At 59.4% G+C, this 14,828-nt stretch overlaps 1 protein-coding gene across 1 annotated transcript; it reads left to right on the plus strand.

Annotated features, from left to right (window-relative positions):
* Positions 1-1,131: 1,131 nt before the first annotated feature.
* On the plus strand, positions 1,132-12,142 carry NEK8 (NIMA related kinase 8). Its single transcript, XM_050909029.1, has 15 exons — positions 1,132-1,178; positions 1,590-1,795; positions 2,847-3,079; positions 3,832-3,963; positions 4,156-4,364; positions 4,790-4,869; positions 5,418-5,599; positions 5,836-5,986; positions 7,016-7,092; positions 8,266-8,383; positions 8,680-8,830; positions 9,062-9,225; positions 9,454-9,612; positions 9,787-9,945; positions 11,609-12,142. Exons 1-15 carry the CDS (start codon positions 1,132-1,134, stop codon positions 11,635-11,637), a joined length of 2,097 nt encoding a protein of 698 aa, XP_050764986.1. The 3' UTR covers positions 11,638-12,142.
* Positions 12,143-14,828: the final 2,686 nt, after the last annotated feature.

The following is a 14,828-nucleotide window of genomic DNA, read 5'->3' on the forward strand; positions in this document are numbered from 1 at the left end:
CATCCGTGCTGGGCCCTGCACATCTGTCCCGGTAGTGCACAGCTGGCGTGGGCCCCGCACATCTGTCCCGGGCACCGCATGCGTGTCCCGGGCACGGTGTGGCTGTCCCCCGGGGGGGGGGGGGCTGCAGCGCCTGGCACGGTGGGGACACCGGGAAAACCACCGTGCCCTGGAAAAACACTCGCCAAAGTGGCCGGGACCGCCGCCGGCTGGGTGTGCGCAGCGAGCACCCACAAACAGCCTGCAGGAAGACATAGGGGTGCCCCGGGAATCTGGGGGGGGGGGGCAGGTGCCCCTAATAGCATGGCAGCAGGGCGAGGCCGGCTCTGTGGGCACCGAGACACGGCTGGGTGCTGGTTCCTGCGTGGGAGTCCTGTCCCGTCGCTGCCCCCCCCCCCCCCCGGTGCAGGACACTGGGCGCTGGCTGGCGCAGGGGGGGCTGACACCCCCCCCCCCGTGGTGAGCCGGGCTCGGTGTCGCTAGATGGCAGCATGGCCGCGTGGCGTGGCCTGGGGGGTGGCACTGCCACTGCTGTCCCTGTCCCCGCTCCAGGACAGGGGCAGCCACCCCGTTCCGTGCTATAGGTGCTACCATGGCCGGCCCCAGGGGTGCTCGTGGTCCTGGGGGGGGGGGTGTGTCTAAAGAGGGTTTGGGGGGGCAGGGAGGGGACCCGGGCCCCTTGTGCCTCGCCCTACAGCGGCACAGCCCCCCCCCCCCCCCCCCGGGATGGGTGCTCCCCCAGACTCGGGGCTGTGGGGCAGGAGGCTGCTGCGGGCACTGCAGCTCTCTGGGGGTGCGGGGGGGGGGTGTCCTGCTGGCACCCCCCAGCCTGGGGGCGGCAGGCTCAGGGCACCCCAAACCCCTCTCCCAGGGTGCTGCCCAAGGGGACCTGGCTCCCCGTGGCACTGGGGTGCCCACCCACCCCGGGGGCCCAACCAGGCCGCCTTGGGGGTGTCGTTACCTTCTCTCCCGGCCGAAGCAGGGAGCCCCGTCCCGCCCCTCGCAGGCCCTGCACACATGGTGGGCGGAACGGGCGCGGCCCGCGGTGTTTCGTCCACCCGCGGCCGCCGTAGCGGTTCCCGGAAGTGTCTCCATGGAGACGGGAGGAGCCCGGGCCCGGCCGGGGCAGTGATGGAGAAATACGAGCGGATCCGGGTGGTGGGGAGAGGGGCCTTCGGGTGAGGGCGGCCCCGTGGCGCCGGGGGGGGGCACCGGGGGGGGGGGGGCCCGGCCTTTTTACCGTGGCAACGCGTGTGGGGGGAGCGCCGGGCGTATGGCACAGCGAGGTGGGGTGGGAGGCCGCAGGCCGCGTTACCATGACAACAAGGCGCACGGGCCCTGTCGCCATGGCAACGCGGGGGTCAGCCGGCGTGTGGCACCCGGGGGGGGGGTGGTGTGTGTCCAGGCCCTGGCTGTTGCCATGGCGATGGGGTGACACGGCACTGGGGGTGTGACACCCGGGGGGGGGGGATTGCAGGCCCTGTTACCATGGCAACGGGAAGGGCCGGGGCCATGTGTCACCCCAGGGTGGTGGCCAGAGCCTGTCCCCCCGCCTGTCCTGCACTGAGGCCATGTCCCTGTCCCCGCAGCATCGTGCACCTGTGCCTGCGCAAGGCCGACCAGAAGCTGGTGATCCTGAAGCAGATCCCGGTGGAGCAGATGAGCAAGGACGAGCGGCTGGCGGCGCAGAACGAGTGCCAGGTCCTCAAGCTGCTCAGCCACCCCAACGTCATCGAGTACTACGAGAACTTCCTGGAGGACAAGGCGCTCATGATCGCCATGGAGTACGCCCCAGGTGGGCCCTGTTCTCCCCCAGCGCCTGTAGCTGGTTCCTCGGCAGGTCCAGGGGATACCAAGCCCTCGGCTCTCCTTGGTCAGGCTGCTGTGGCCCCATGTTGTGCTCCTTGTAAGAATCCTGTGCTTCGGACCCCCAAAGAGTCCAAACGCATCTCTCTTGAACAGACATTTTTGCAGAAAAGGATCTGGGGTCCTGGTGGACACCAAGTTGACCATGAGCCAAGTGACCGAGCACTGGCACAGCTTGCCCAGAGAGGTTGTGGAGTCACCATCCTTGGAGATATTCAAAAGACAGGTCATGGTCCTGGGCAACCAGCTGTCGGTGGCCCTGCTTGAGCAGGGAATTGGACCAGATGACCTCCTGAGGTCCCTTTCAACCTCAACCATTCTGCGATTCTGTGATTCTATGCCTTACGCCTGCTAATCGTATCCAAAACAAAGAGATTTCTAACACCTCTGTTGCCGATAAGCGTGCTACCATCTGCCCTTGGCTTAGGTTTCACATACATTTCCCTGTGTCAGCTCTCGGCCACACTGTTGGTCCCACAGCTCTGCGTGGGAAGGTGTGATTTCTAACGAGATTTGCTGTGGAGTTTGAGATGAAATCAACGTGTGCATGAGGGTTTATTAAAAGTTGTACGTGAGCCCTGAATCTGGGCCTCCCCTTCTCGACAGGGGCCTCTCCGTGCCACGTGGCCTCTCAGACTGCAAGAATTCTCTTTTGCAGAACAGGCTTATCTTGTTCTGCCATCGAGGTTTATGTCTTCCTCCAAGAGCTGTAATTTTAGCGTTTCTTTTCCTGCTGCCTTTGACAATATGTCAACAGTGACTTCTCTCTCGCTGTTTCTTCGTCCCACCAACTGTGCTGCCATTGTTCTCCGCACGGCCTCAGGAGCATCGGAGGACGTGCTGCGTGTCCCACCAGGACGTGCTTTTTCCCATGCGCTTGGCTTGTTAAGATGCCGCAGCTAAATCCCCCGGCTTTTAGGCCGGGATTGCGCTGCCCTGTGCAGCCACCCTTGCCGATAGCCCTTTGTTGTTCTTTGCAGGGGGCACGCTAGCAGAGTTTATTCATAAGCGCTGTAACTCCTTGCTGGATGAGGATACCATCCTGCACTTCTTCGTGCAGATCCTCCTGGCTCTCCACCACGTTCACACCAAGCAGATCCTGCACCGCGACCTGAAGACTCAGAACATCCTCTTGGACAAACATCGCATGATTGTCAAGATCGGAGACTTTGGCATCTCCAAAATCTTGAGCAGCAAGAGTAAAGCCTACACGGTGAGTGGCCTGGCTTTGCAGGGGAACTGCTTACCACCGTGGCAGCAGGCTGGAAACTCTGGACTTAGCACGATAGTCTCTTGGAAGCTGCTGTAGGCAGCGGGGTTGGATGTAGCATACTTGCAGTAGGCCCCATCCGTGTGCTGCAACGCTGCTTTGCTCTTTGGAGTTTATACAGGCTGATGTCTTCACGCCCAAGTTTGCTGCAGCTCTGTGGGCTGCAGAAAGGTGAGAAAGACCTGCCTGCCCACGCCTGGGAGAGGATGGGGTGTCTGGGCCCACTGGTGAGGGTAGACAGGGTTCCTCCTACTGTCACAGTGAGGGGGTGGTGTTTGCAGGCTCATCTGACACATGCTTGGCAACTGACTTCCTGGCTGTGCCCCGCCGTCCTGCCTTGTCTTAATCTCCTCTCTCTGCTTGAGACTTGAAGATCGTTCCCCACCTGGTCTAATCTGACTAGACGTTTATATCACGCTCATTGCTGTGGGCTCTCATTCTCTCAAGTGGATAGGAGGAAAATTAGAGGTAATCTCTGTATGTGCAAGGGAGGTCACCGGAAAGGCAAATCCTCATGTTTTTTACTGAGATTGTCAGGCAGATGTTGACACCAGGGAACAAAAGCCCAGCTCCACTAAGCTTTGCCTGGTGGTGCTCTAGCCAGCCTGCGCGCTGGGCTCTAAACTGAGCCTTTCTCTTTCCACCTCGCTGCCCCAGATTCAGAGCAGCATGGTAAATTTCTTTGTCTCTTCTAGGTTGTGGGAACTCCGTGCTACATCTCCCCAGAGCTCTGTGAAGGGAAGCCTTACAACCAGAAGAGTGATATCTGGGCTTTGGGCTGTGTGCTGTATGAACTCGCCAGCCTCAAGAGGGCTTTTGAAGCTGCGGTAAGAGGGATATGGTTTACGTGTAGCACAGGGAGCCGTGGCCTCTTACAGAGGTGAAAATGTATGCTTGGATCACTCTTCTCACTGAGCCTGGAGGTGTGAAGGCAGAGGGCAGTGCTGAGAACTTCTTGCTCCTTAGCCTCACCTCTGACCGCCCAGCCACTGTATGTCTCTCTCTTGTTTTCTCTCCAGAATCTTCCTGCCTTAGTATTGAAGATCATGAGCGGGACGTTTGCCCCAATATCGGATAGATACAGCCCCGACCTGCGCCAGCTTATCCTCAGCATGCTGAACCTGGATCCTTCCAAGCGGCCCCAGCTGAATGAGATCATGGCCCAGGCCATCTGCATTCGGCCCCTTCTGAACCTCTACACTGATGTGGGCAGTGTCAAAATGAGAAGGCAAGTGGTACTGCCACCTTAGCGTCCCTTGGGAGGGGCTGCCACAGCCCACAACGTGCCTGACCGCCTCACTGTCTCCGTTACGAGCTCCAAAGAGAGCATTGTCCCCATGCAGCTCTCCTGCGTTACCCAACGGGCAGCTGCTGCGGGCCGAGCCTGGCCCGGTGGCTCAGGACCACGGCAGGTGCCATGGCAAGCGTGGGCTTGTCATCGCAGTAACAGTGAATAGAGTGTTTTGAGCTCAGGGGGAAGCGAACTGATGCCAACTCCCCTCTCTCAGGTGCTTTAAAGCACCTACCGAGGCAATTCTGTGAGCTATTCAGCCGTGACTTATGCTGTAGTTCTGCCCAGACCTTCTGTGATCCAGGGCTCTGCAGGACCTCTGGGGCCGAGCTGACATTAAGGACTGGATTTTGGTTTGGCAGGCCTGAAAAACCCTTGGCTCCGGTGCCGACAGTGACCCACAGCCGGACGGGGGGACGAGTGAGCAGTGCCAGGCCGAGGGGTGAGTCCTGGCATGGTGTGTTCAACACAGCTCCGTTCAGAAGGACCCTTTCCTTTGGATGACAGGGGGTCAGAGAGGCACTCGAGCTTCTGGAGAGAGGAAATTAAGAGATGTCACCTTCTCTGAGCCCTGGAGGAGCCCACGGGCACCTCGGCTCTGGGGACCAAGCGCCACTCTTTCTCCAGTTGCCTCTTCTAAGTTTTGAACCCTTAAATCAAGTTCCCAGCAAAGGCAGGGAACAAGGTGGGAGTACTGGGGGGGATGTCCCGGTGCAGGGCAATGCAGCTGGCACTGGTAACAATTAGCTAGAGCTGTCGTGGTGCTGCTTCCCTCAATTCTGGGGTAAAACACAAGGAGCTGTTCCCATGTGTTTCTCTCAGCCCTGGCTGGGAGCTCCCCAGCAGCCCCTTGCCAGCCTTGGACTGGCGCTGGTCTGGCTCTGCTAGCTGGCAGGCAGCTCTGCTGGCACCCAGATTGCCTGGTGTCATTTCTTTTCCTGTGAGAGGAGAGCCAGGGATCTGCGTTGATGATTTCTCTTTGACCCATAGGTGTTCGAGGCGGTTCAGCCAGGACAGGAATCCCTCCTCTGCTGTCGTCCATCTATACCTGGGGGAGCGGGATCACCACCCCCCTCCGCCTGCCCATGCTTAACACCGAAGTGGTGCAGGTGTCTGCCGGCAGGACGCAGAAGGCCGGGGTCACCAAATCGGGGCGGCTCATCCTGTGGGAGGTGAGTGACGGGGAACCTGGGGCAGGCAGTGGCTGTGGAAGCCTCGGATGTGCGATTTCTGAGGAGGAGACATTTCTGCTCACTGCATAGGCCCTGGCACTGCGTCCTCCAGGACCGCTGTCCGGTCCAGGGTGTGGGTAAGACTGCTAAGCCTGTGGGAAGGGGCTCATCTGAGTTCTCCAACCCAGCTCTTGCTGCATGGAGGTGCAGCAGCCGACACGACTTCTCTCCGCCAGGCTCCCCCGATGGGTGCTGCGGGAGGCCCTTCTCTCCCAGGAGCCACTGAGCAGCTCCAGCCTCAATTTGTGTCCCGCTTTCTGGAGGGCCAGTCTGGCGTGACCATCAAACACGTGTCCTGCGGTGATCTCTTCACAGCCTGCCTCACAGGTGAGCTGCTGCCTCCTGCCTTCGCCTGGCTGAGTCCCAGACCCCTCTGCATGGCAGCGGGCTTGCAAATGCAGCGTGACTGCCTGGGGAGCCTGCTCAGAGAGGAACCCGAGAGATGCACTGGGCTGGGGTGACACGAAGGCCTCTGCGGCCTCTCCTGTAACATCAGGTGGGGGTCAGAAATGGCAGGCATGGTCCTCCTATGATGCCACACTGGTCAACTTGGTCCCAAAGGTCTGTCTGGTGTGGGAAGGGCCACAAATTTGTTGTCCTGGCTGCACTGGTGTCACCTGAAGCCAGAACTGGCCTGTACAGTGGGGACTGCAGTGTGAGGAGTGTCTGGAAAGTTCAGCCTTTCTCTGTCACATACTCTGTGAGTGTGACGCAGACACAAGCAGTGCCCAGCGGTGACTGGCGTTGCAGTGAGAAGTCGGTGTGAGCTCCTGCAGGGCCGGTTGTCCTCAGCCGCAGGAAGGCAGGGTCTGAAGCCCCCTTAGAGTGGGCCAGGAGGCGTTCTGGCTAGGAGGGGAGCACGCACACCAGCCCGAGGCCGTGTTTGTGGAGCAAAGCCCTCCCAATGGTCCTCTGGGAGCCCTGTTTGCACTTCTGCTGGGGATCAGGGCAGCAAATGACAGATATGCAACTGGCAAACTTCGTAGGCATGGGTTTGTCCTACCTCTCCATGGCGTTTCCTGCCACCCCTCTGCTGGGCGGCTGCTCAGTGAGTGCCTCTGTGTATTTAACACCTTGACAGACCGTGAAGTTAGCAGCTCCTGCGTACACAGCTGCAATAATGTTATCTCAGCGCTCTCCTATCATCTGCTGTTTGTTTGGCGAGTTGTCGCAGCACATGGAGGCTGCTGCTCTCTGAAAGCTCGCTGAAGGCTTCTGGCCCCTGCAGCAAGTTATGAACCAGAGTGGCTCCAAGCAGAGCCGCTGTCCTGGGAGCCACGGCCCAGCCCCACGGGCTGTGTGTGCCTTGCAGGGCCTCGCACGTGCCAGTAACATGACTTCTTTCTGCTTTTCCAGACAGGGGGATAATCATGACTTTCGGCAGCGGCAGCAATGGCTGTTTGGGGCACGGAAACTTCACGGACGTAAGCCAGGTTTGTCGTGAGGGTGCTGGGCGCGCTGCTCCCCGAGGATGGAGGATGGATCGTGCCTTCTGCGCCACGCGAGAGGGCTCATCCTAGCTCTAGGGACGTGCATCCCAGGCATGCTCTGGCATCCGACTCCCTCCCCCTTCTTTCCCTGTCACTGCGGGTTTTAAAAGACCCGACCTGCCTCTCTCTTTCTCTCTCTCCCCCCCCCTACACAATGATCCCTTTGAGCGCGGGGGAAGTCAAGAGCTGCCTTGTGGTTGCTGTTGGCAGGCACCCAGCCTGGAGGCTGCCTCCAATCACACACCTGCCTGCTTCACTCTTGGCCTGCAGCTGCCAGGGTTCACTGAGAAAAGTTATTTTTCAAAAGAGCCAGTATTTAAAGAAGAGCTGTGTGTTTCCGATTGGCTCGGAACACTAGGGCTGAGGGCCCGTCGCTCCCTTCCAGCTTCTTCCTCGCCTGCCCTCGGATGTGGCAGCAGCCGATGGCTTCCAGCCGAGCCCGGGGACTGGTGCCGTTTGTCACTGTGGTCAGCTGGCTCGTTCGTTCCTGTTCCGTCCGGAGCTGAGCTGCTTGGTGCTTATTGCTGGGGAGGGGAGACCAGTTGGGAGCAGCAGCCAGATCCCAACAAATGGTGCTTTTCACTTGAAGAAGATAATGAGAATGAGGCTCGCTGTGGCAAGGTGTCAGATCTAACAGCAGGTCACAGCAGGGGCTGGGCGAAACGTGGAGACCCTGGTCTCTCCACACCCTAACGAATATGTAGCCGATAGCTCGCAGCTCCTCTGCACAAGAGCCTTTCAGCCAACGCATCCTGCACCAAGCCTCTGCCTGCTCAGAGCGTGCGTTAACAGCCCCTGGCACTCCCCACATGGGCAGGGGGGCGAATCCCAACCCTTCGGCTGAACCTATTCCCTCTCCAAACGGTTGTGCTGGCTGCTTTCTTCCGCCCCAGAGATGTTGGCATTATCTTCTGTGCTGTGTGCACGTAGTCTCTAAACCCTTTGAAGACTGTTTGGAACAAAAAAAAAATTCTCTGGTGTTTGTGTTGGATGAAAACTGGGATGCTGCCAGCACTGTGTTAAGACTGGGGGGGGGGGGGGCCCGGGTGGGAGGGATGGGAGCAGCCGGGCAGGCAGGGAGGTCTCGGCTGATGGCTGCTGCTCTTCCCCTGCCAGCCCAAGATCGTGGAGGCCCTGCTGGGCTACGAGATGGTGCAGGTGGCCTGTGGCGCGTCTCACGTCCTGGCGGTTTCCAACGAACGGGAAGTGTTTGCCTGGGGCAGGGGGGATAATGGTAAGAGATATCTGCTTTGCAAAACAGGGCTTATGCTTTCCATTGCCTGTTCCCACTCCCCTCGCTGGCCCTGCTTGCCCACAGTCCTCTCCAGATGTGCCAGGCTAGATGGGTGTGGAAGAGTTGCAGCTGCTTCACCGCATACCAGGGCCCCCGTGCTTTGGGTTTCACTGCCTTCTGTGGCGATAGGTCCCAGGCTGGGCTCTTGCAGCAGCTATGTCGATGCCGTTGTTCATGGGGCTGTGCTCAGGTTGCGTGTTGCCATCAGCCGTGCCCTGCTCTGTTCCTCCTGCCAGGTCGGCTTGGGCTGGGTACCCTGGAGTGCCACAACTCCCCTCAGCAGGTCACGGTCCCACCAGAGCACGAGGCTCAGAGGGTCATCTGCGGCATCGATTCCTCCATGGTCCTCACAGTGAAGAACCAGATTCTTGCTTGTGGGAGCAACAGGTAAGAGGGGGAAGAGTCTGTGCTCCAGAGCTTGCCTACAGCCTCCTGGGCCTGTCCATGGAAGACAGAGCAGGAAGAGGAAGCAAGGGGCTCTAGAAGACATCTCTGTGTGATCCTACGCCCCAGCATCACGCTGCTGGTGGTGCGGTTATGCTAGGGCAGGATTTGTCTCCGGGGTGTCTGCGCCAGGCTGCGTTCAGCCGGCTCTGAACTGTGCTTTTCCCCGTGCAGGTGTAACAAGCTGGGCTTAGATCGGATCAGCTCAGCAGAGGAGCCTTCCCCAGAGTACCAGGTGGAAGAGGCCACCGTGTTCATGTGTGCCCAGTCGGCCCCCTTGAACCGAGAGCCGATTGTGTGTGCTGACATCGGTACAGCGCACTCGGCTGCAGTCACAGGTGAGGGGTGCGTGCCCAAATCCCTGAGGGGGAACCTGCATTTTCGCTGTCTTCCTCCTGCCTCTGTTTCCCTTGGGCAGAGGCCTCAGAGAAGCTCAGGAGGCACCCTGCTCCCGATGTTGGAGCTCTGTGGAGCAGGATGCTCAGCACGGTAGAGAGCAAAGAGCTTCAGGGGCTTCAGTGCATCCTCGGGTGACACTCAGTTGTTTCTCTCGTCTCTGTTGTCAGCTTCCGGCCAGTGTTACGCCTTTGGGAGCAACCAGCACGGGCAACTGGGCACCAACTCCTGTCGTAACAGCCGCGTACCCCACCTGGTTGTGGGGCTCCAGGCAATGAAGGTCACCGTGGTGGCTTGTGGGGATGCCTTCACTGTGGCCATTGGAGCAGGTGAGGCTGAAGCCCCTGTGTCCTGGGCTGCAGCAGGCCCTGGCTTTCCTCTGCCTGCAGTCCGTGCTGTGGCCAAGGCAGGCCTTGGAGATAGCCCAGGGTGGTACCGAGGAGATGGGAGGCCTGTTTGCTGGTGAGCTCTGGGTGCAGCAAGGTGTATATATCCCTCTGCAGACGGCGAGGTGTGCACGTGGGGGAAAGGAGCCAGGGGACGCCTGGGCAGGAAGGACGAGGAAACGGGAGCGCCGAGGCCAGTGCAGCTGGAGGAGACGCATCCATACCTGGTGACCTCCGTAGCCTGCTGCCACGGGAACACGCTGCTGGCAGTAAAGCGTGAGTAGAGGCTTCGTTACTGTGATTTCTGCCATGAGGGCCCAGCCAGACACAATGCCTTGTGACCAGACCTGTACCGAGTAACCCTGGCACGTAAGCTCTGTGTTATTCTAGTCCCTCTAGAGCTGCAGATGAATAGAAATAACTTGAAGCCCATAAAAATTCCCCTTCTGCTATGCAGCACCGTGAAGCTGCCGCTTCCACTGGGCTAGAGGAGCAAAGGGATGGCAGAGGCGGTCTCGTGCACTCCCAGACAGGTGGGCTGGCCAAGCTGCGGCCGGTGGGGACCTGGTGTGCTGGCAGTCCACCGAGTATCCAAAAAGAGCAGCTCTCTAATTGATGCTGCTGAAATAGAAGCTGAGATTTGAGGCGTCATTTTGGCTGCTGGCTGTCCATTGTGGTTTGGAAAAGATAGCGATGGTTTTGTGGTTCTTCTCTGCTCGGGCCAAAGGCAGCATCGCTGCACGGTTAAAACGTGCCCATGGCGTGACCTGCCCTTCCGTTGCCTGGCTGTATGATGGGAGCCTGGCCCAGACGGCTGGAGGGGCCTTTCTTCGTCCTCTGCCAGGCTGATTATGGCCTCAGCGCTGGGCTGAGGGATTCCAGTCTCAGCCCACTTCAAGGAGGCTAATTACACCCCGGAGGGGAGGAGGCCCAGCTGACTGCCCCAGCGCAGCGGAATTGGCCGTGGCTCCCGTTCCTCCCCTGCGAGTGCCGAGCTCTCACGTGATAGGCGCTGCCACGTGAAGGGGACAGGGAACGGCTGAGTTCCCGGGCTCGGGAACAAGTAGGGCATTTGTCATGGGAGCAAAAGGGTTTTGTCTCTGCAGGAAGGCTGCAGGCTGCTCTCCCCTTCCGCTGCCGGAGTCACCCTGCGCTCTGCAGCAGCTGGTTTGTGGGCTCCCACCTGCAGCACCAGAAGAGCAGGGAGTGAGCGTGCAGCCCCACTGCTGTTCCTCTGCGCTGCCCAGTCCGAAACCTCAACCCGCCTGCCCGATACTGGAAGTACAAACTCAGCAGCAGCGGTGTCAGGGCAGCAGCCTCGCCTGCTCCAGCATCCCTCATTAAGCAGGGTGCAAAAGGCATCGAGAGCTCTGTAAAAAGCTGAGATGTGACTTTGGGCTTTCATGCAGCTCAGTCTGCCTGGAAACCTCTCCAGAGAGAACACGAGAGACACGTGTGATGTCATTGCTGCTGTCAGCTCTGGCTGTGATCTGGTCCGGAGAGGGTGCTGGCACAGACGAGCAGTGCTCCACCTTTGGGGCGGCAGTTCTGCACCGCCCTGCGGTTTCCTCCCATGTGGCCAACACCGTTTTTGACTGGCTTGGGCTTCTGCCCACCTTATCGTGAGGCCGCTGCTGCGCCCTTCTCTCAATCCCACTGCAAACACAGGAATAACTGGGAGAAGCCAGGCCTGCTGGAGAGGAGGAGGAGCAAGCCTCAAGAGACTGCATTTCCTCCTGCTTGGGCTCTGTGTGCTGGGCATTGCCTCCTGCTTGTGCCACTGCTGAGGCCTTGCAGTGGCTTCCTGGGGTAGCGGGACAGGGATTGCAGTGCCCATCTGTTGGGTACCTGGCCTCTGCGGGGCAGGGCACTGCGCCCTGTAGCTTCATCGAGATGGCGGCTTACGGCTTATTCTTGGTCGTTGCCTTTTGTGTTTCAGCTGCCGTGGAAGAGTCGCCTTCCCAGTGAGTTTGAGTTGAGAGGGGCCGCATCCAGCCTCATCGTATAGATGCTGGGGCTCCTCCCAGCCGCCAGCATGCCTGTCCTCTCGCTGCTGCCCGCTACGGCCTGGCTCCGACCTGCGTCCCCAGGCTTGGGAGCTCCTCAGCTGCGCTCCGAAGGCAGCGATCTGGAAACAGGGAGCTCCTAACGATGGTTCCCACGGAACTAGAGCTGGGCTCACTTATTGAATCAACGAGGATCGCTGTGAACCTCCAGTGCCTGAGAGCTGCTGCCCTGGACGTGCCGTGGGGTGGACGTCCCCAGAGCTCCGGTGCTGCCTTCAAGGGGGTTGCGCTGGGGCTCTGCCCTTCCCCGCTGGAAGTGCCTGTGTAGAAGGGTGAGGAGCACAGAGGTGATTTTCCCCCCCCCGTGGAAACTGTCTCCGGTTACAAAGCCCGGGCTGACAGCTTGGTGTCTGAGCGAGCTGTCAGCCTTTGCACAGCAGTGTCTGGAGTTAGGGCCCCAGGCGCTACACTGGGTGACTAAGTGCAAACCTCTTTTCTAATTAGAGAAGTCTGTCCTTTCCCATCCCCCCCCCCCTTAAAACGTTTCACCCATTTGTTGAGCTGTTCATCACGCTTTCGAGGGTCCTGGCCTACACGGCTGGCCGAACCCGGCGCGAGCAGCCTCTCCGTGCGGCACAGCCCGGCTCGCTCTCTCAAAATGCTGCCTGGAGCTTTCCAATTACAGCCTCCCCTGGCCCCAGGAGCTCGCTGGAGGATCCTCCAGCTGACATTTGTCCTCAGGCCCCTAAATTCTGCTGCTGACCAGCTCACTGGCTCCCAGCTGAGCTAGCGGAAGGCAGCAAAACACAGCGAGCGATTGTCCGTAATTGAAGTTTTTTAACCCAGATCTCTCCAGGGGATGATGAGTTTTCACCAGGGATCCTTTCTGCAGGCAGGAGGGGGCATATCACCGTGTCACAGGCAGGAGTTACATTTTTTATCTCCAGAAGGGTCGTTTCCTTTCCTTTCCTTTTTTTTTCCTCCTCTTTTCTTTTTTTAACTTACATCTGCCCTGGGCCATTTTTTGATGAGCTTCTGTCTCTGATCTGTCTGACATTGCAAATGCTCTTGCCTTTCACATCCATCTTTGTGCTGTTGCCAATCTGTTGTGTATAAAGTCAGTGCTTTCATAAGCTGGCTGAGATGAAATCTCTCTAATTATTTTTGTGATCCTTTCCTGTTTTCAATGAGGGAAACCTCGCCGGGCTCATGGTAGAAGCCGACTGATCCCTCTGTCATGTGAAAGGTAATGAATTTCTGCAGGTCTCCTGCTCTTTCCTCCCTCGCCTCCCAGGCTCCGGCTGCCGAAGGGAGCAGGTCCCATCCAGCCAGGAGAGGCGTGTGCAGCCCTGACTGCAGACGCAGCCTCCTCCTTTGGCTCCTGGCAGGGTGGGTGAATGGGTTTTTCCCTGCCGTTTTTGTTTCTTGTGGAGCTGCTTTTTCAGGTGGTTACACCCTGCTAGCCCGGGAAGCTGCCTTGCGTTCAAAGGCTCTGCCAGTCCCTTGGCACTCGCCTCGTGCTGCAGGTTACAGGGACGGCTCCGGCAGCCCGGTGTCGGCAGAGGGGAAGGTGTTCTCCGCTCCCAGACCAACCTGGGCACCAGAATAATTGCAGGGCTGGGTTAAATTGCCTCGAAGCCCCTCTGGGCCGCTGCTTCTCCTCCCTGTGCTGAGCTGGCAGCAGCACCAGCTCCTACAGCAACAGATTTCTCTTGGCTGTGTTGTGCTCGGCTCTCGGGGCTCCCCTCGCCCCACACCACTTCCAAACACATCCCGTGAGAAGGGGCTGGTGTTCCTGCTACAGCCTCGCCAGGGCTGCGGGCTGGCTGGGACGGCAGGCAGGCAGGACAGAGGTCTCTGCCACCCTTTGTCTTGTCAGGGGTGGCACCAAAATGCCACTGCTCCAGGGGACGTGCAGCCCGGAGAGCTGGGCTCTCCCTGCTCCAGCTGGGCTGCCAAATCCAGGGGTGAGCCCCCTGGCAGCCCCCCTGTTCCCACTGATGTACTGGTGTTAGGTGGGTTGTTTTATGGCTTAATGATGCCTTTGCACAGCAGTGCTGGGGCTGGAGGTGTCACCAGCTCGAATATCGGGACCCTTTGCTCTGGGCAGGGGGAACCAGTGCGAACCAGTGTGCTTTGTGCTGGGCCGGGGACTCACCGATGAGGGCTGGAGCCCTTGGGATTTCGCAGCCTGTGCGCTCCGTGCAGGAGTTCAGCTGTGAAGCCCAACGAGATGATTTGAATAATTTAATACCAGGCTGTGACCAAGCCTGGCGAAAGGGTAAAGGAAACAAAGAGGCCCCCAGCCCCGAGCAACAATAGCTCTTGAAACGACAAGCCGAGGCATGTCCGCGCTGCCGGAGGCAGAGAGCAGCCCGGGCAAAGAGGCCAGTTGCATTCCTCACGTCTGCTGCTTTGTTTCCCTGCAGAAGCTCCCGGTGAAAACTGCAGGTCTCGGGGCTTCTCCCTTTATCCTTGTTTTGTTCCCTCGTCCTGCGGAGCTGGTGGTGGATCAGCCGTGTCCCCGTGGCTCTTCCTGCTAAGGAAGGCAGGGCTGGAAGGGAGCAGGTAGGGGAGGTGATGCGGGGATGAGGCTGCCTGGTCCCGTCTGGTGCATCCCGGCCGGTGCGGGTCCCCTCTGTTCATTGTCACCCGGGGAAAGCCCGTCCCCATTCCCGTGCTCGATAAGATCCTGCTGACCTGGGGCCATCGCTGTCAGCAGGACACGGCCCAAACCGCCTGCTGATCCCCGAGCTGATTTGATTTGATTGCGGCACCTCTGTCCTGCTCGTATCCCCGTTCCCACGAGGCTTGGCAGAAGGTGCGGCTGCTGTCCGTCTGTCCGGCTGCCTCGCTCCCCTTACGTGCCTTCCCTGGGCACGAGTCCCCAGAAGCAGGGAGAGGACTCTCCCCGCTCCTTTCCCCGGGGCCAAACGCTCCACCTTAACTTCTTTAGAAGCCGGAGCGTAGGTTTTCTGTCCCTCCAGTTTAAGTTAAATACAAGGCAGAGGGATGGAGCAGGGGTGCAGGGCAGGGAGAGGCCGGGGGAAGAAGGCGGGAGGCCTCCCCGAGCCCAGATGGGTTCCAGGACTGACCCATCACGGGGGACAGAGAACATATCGCCTCTACAAAGGGAATTGCCCTGCCCGGGGG

The sequence above is a fragment of the Gymnogyps californianus genome, chromosome 20 (genome assembly GCF_018139145.2).
Source record: "Gymnogyps californianus isolate 813 chromosome 20, ASM1813914v2, whole genome shotgun sequence".
Classification (NCBI taxonomy): domain Eukaryota; kingdom Metazoa; phylum Chordata; class Aves; order Accipitriformes; family Cathartidae; genus Gymnogyps; species Gymnogyps californianus.

What these genes read in the sequence shown, in the direction of transcription:
- NEK8 (XM_050909029.1), top strand. Translation starts at nt 1,132, where the DNA reads ATGGAGAAATACGAGCGGATCCGGGTGGTGGGGAGAGGGGCCTTCGG. An exon ending in GAGCAGTGCCAGGCCGAGGG is followed by an intron (nt 4,870 to 5,417) that starts GTGAGTCCTGGC and finishes TTTGACCCATAG; the next exon opens with GTGTTCGAGGCGGTTCAGCC. An exon ending in ACTTCACGGACGTAAGCCAG is followed by an intron (nt 7,093 to 8,265) that starts GTTTGTCGTGAG and finishes TTCCCCTGCCAG; the next exon opens with CCCAAGATCGTGGAGGCCCT.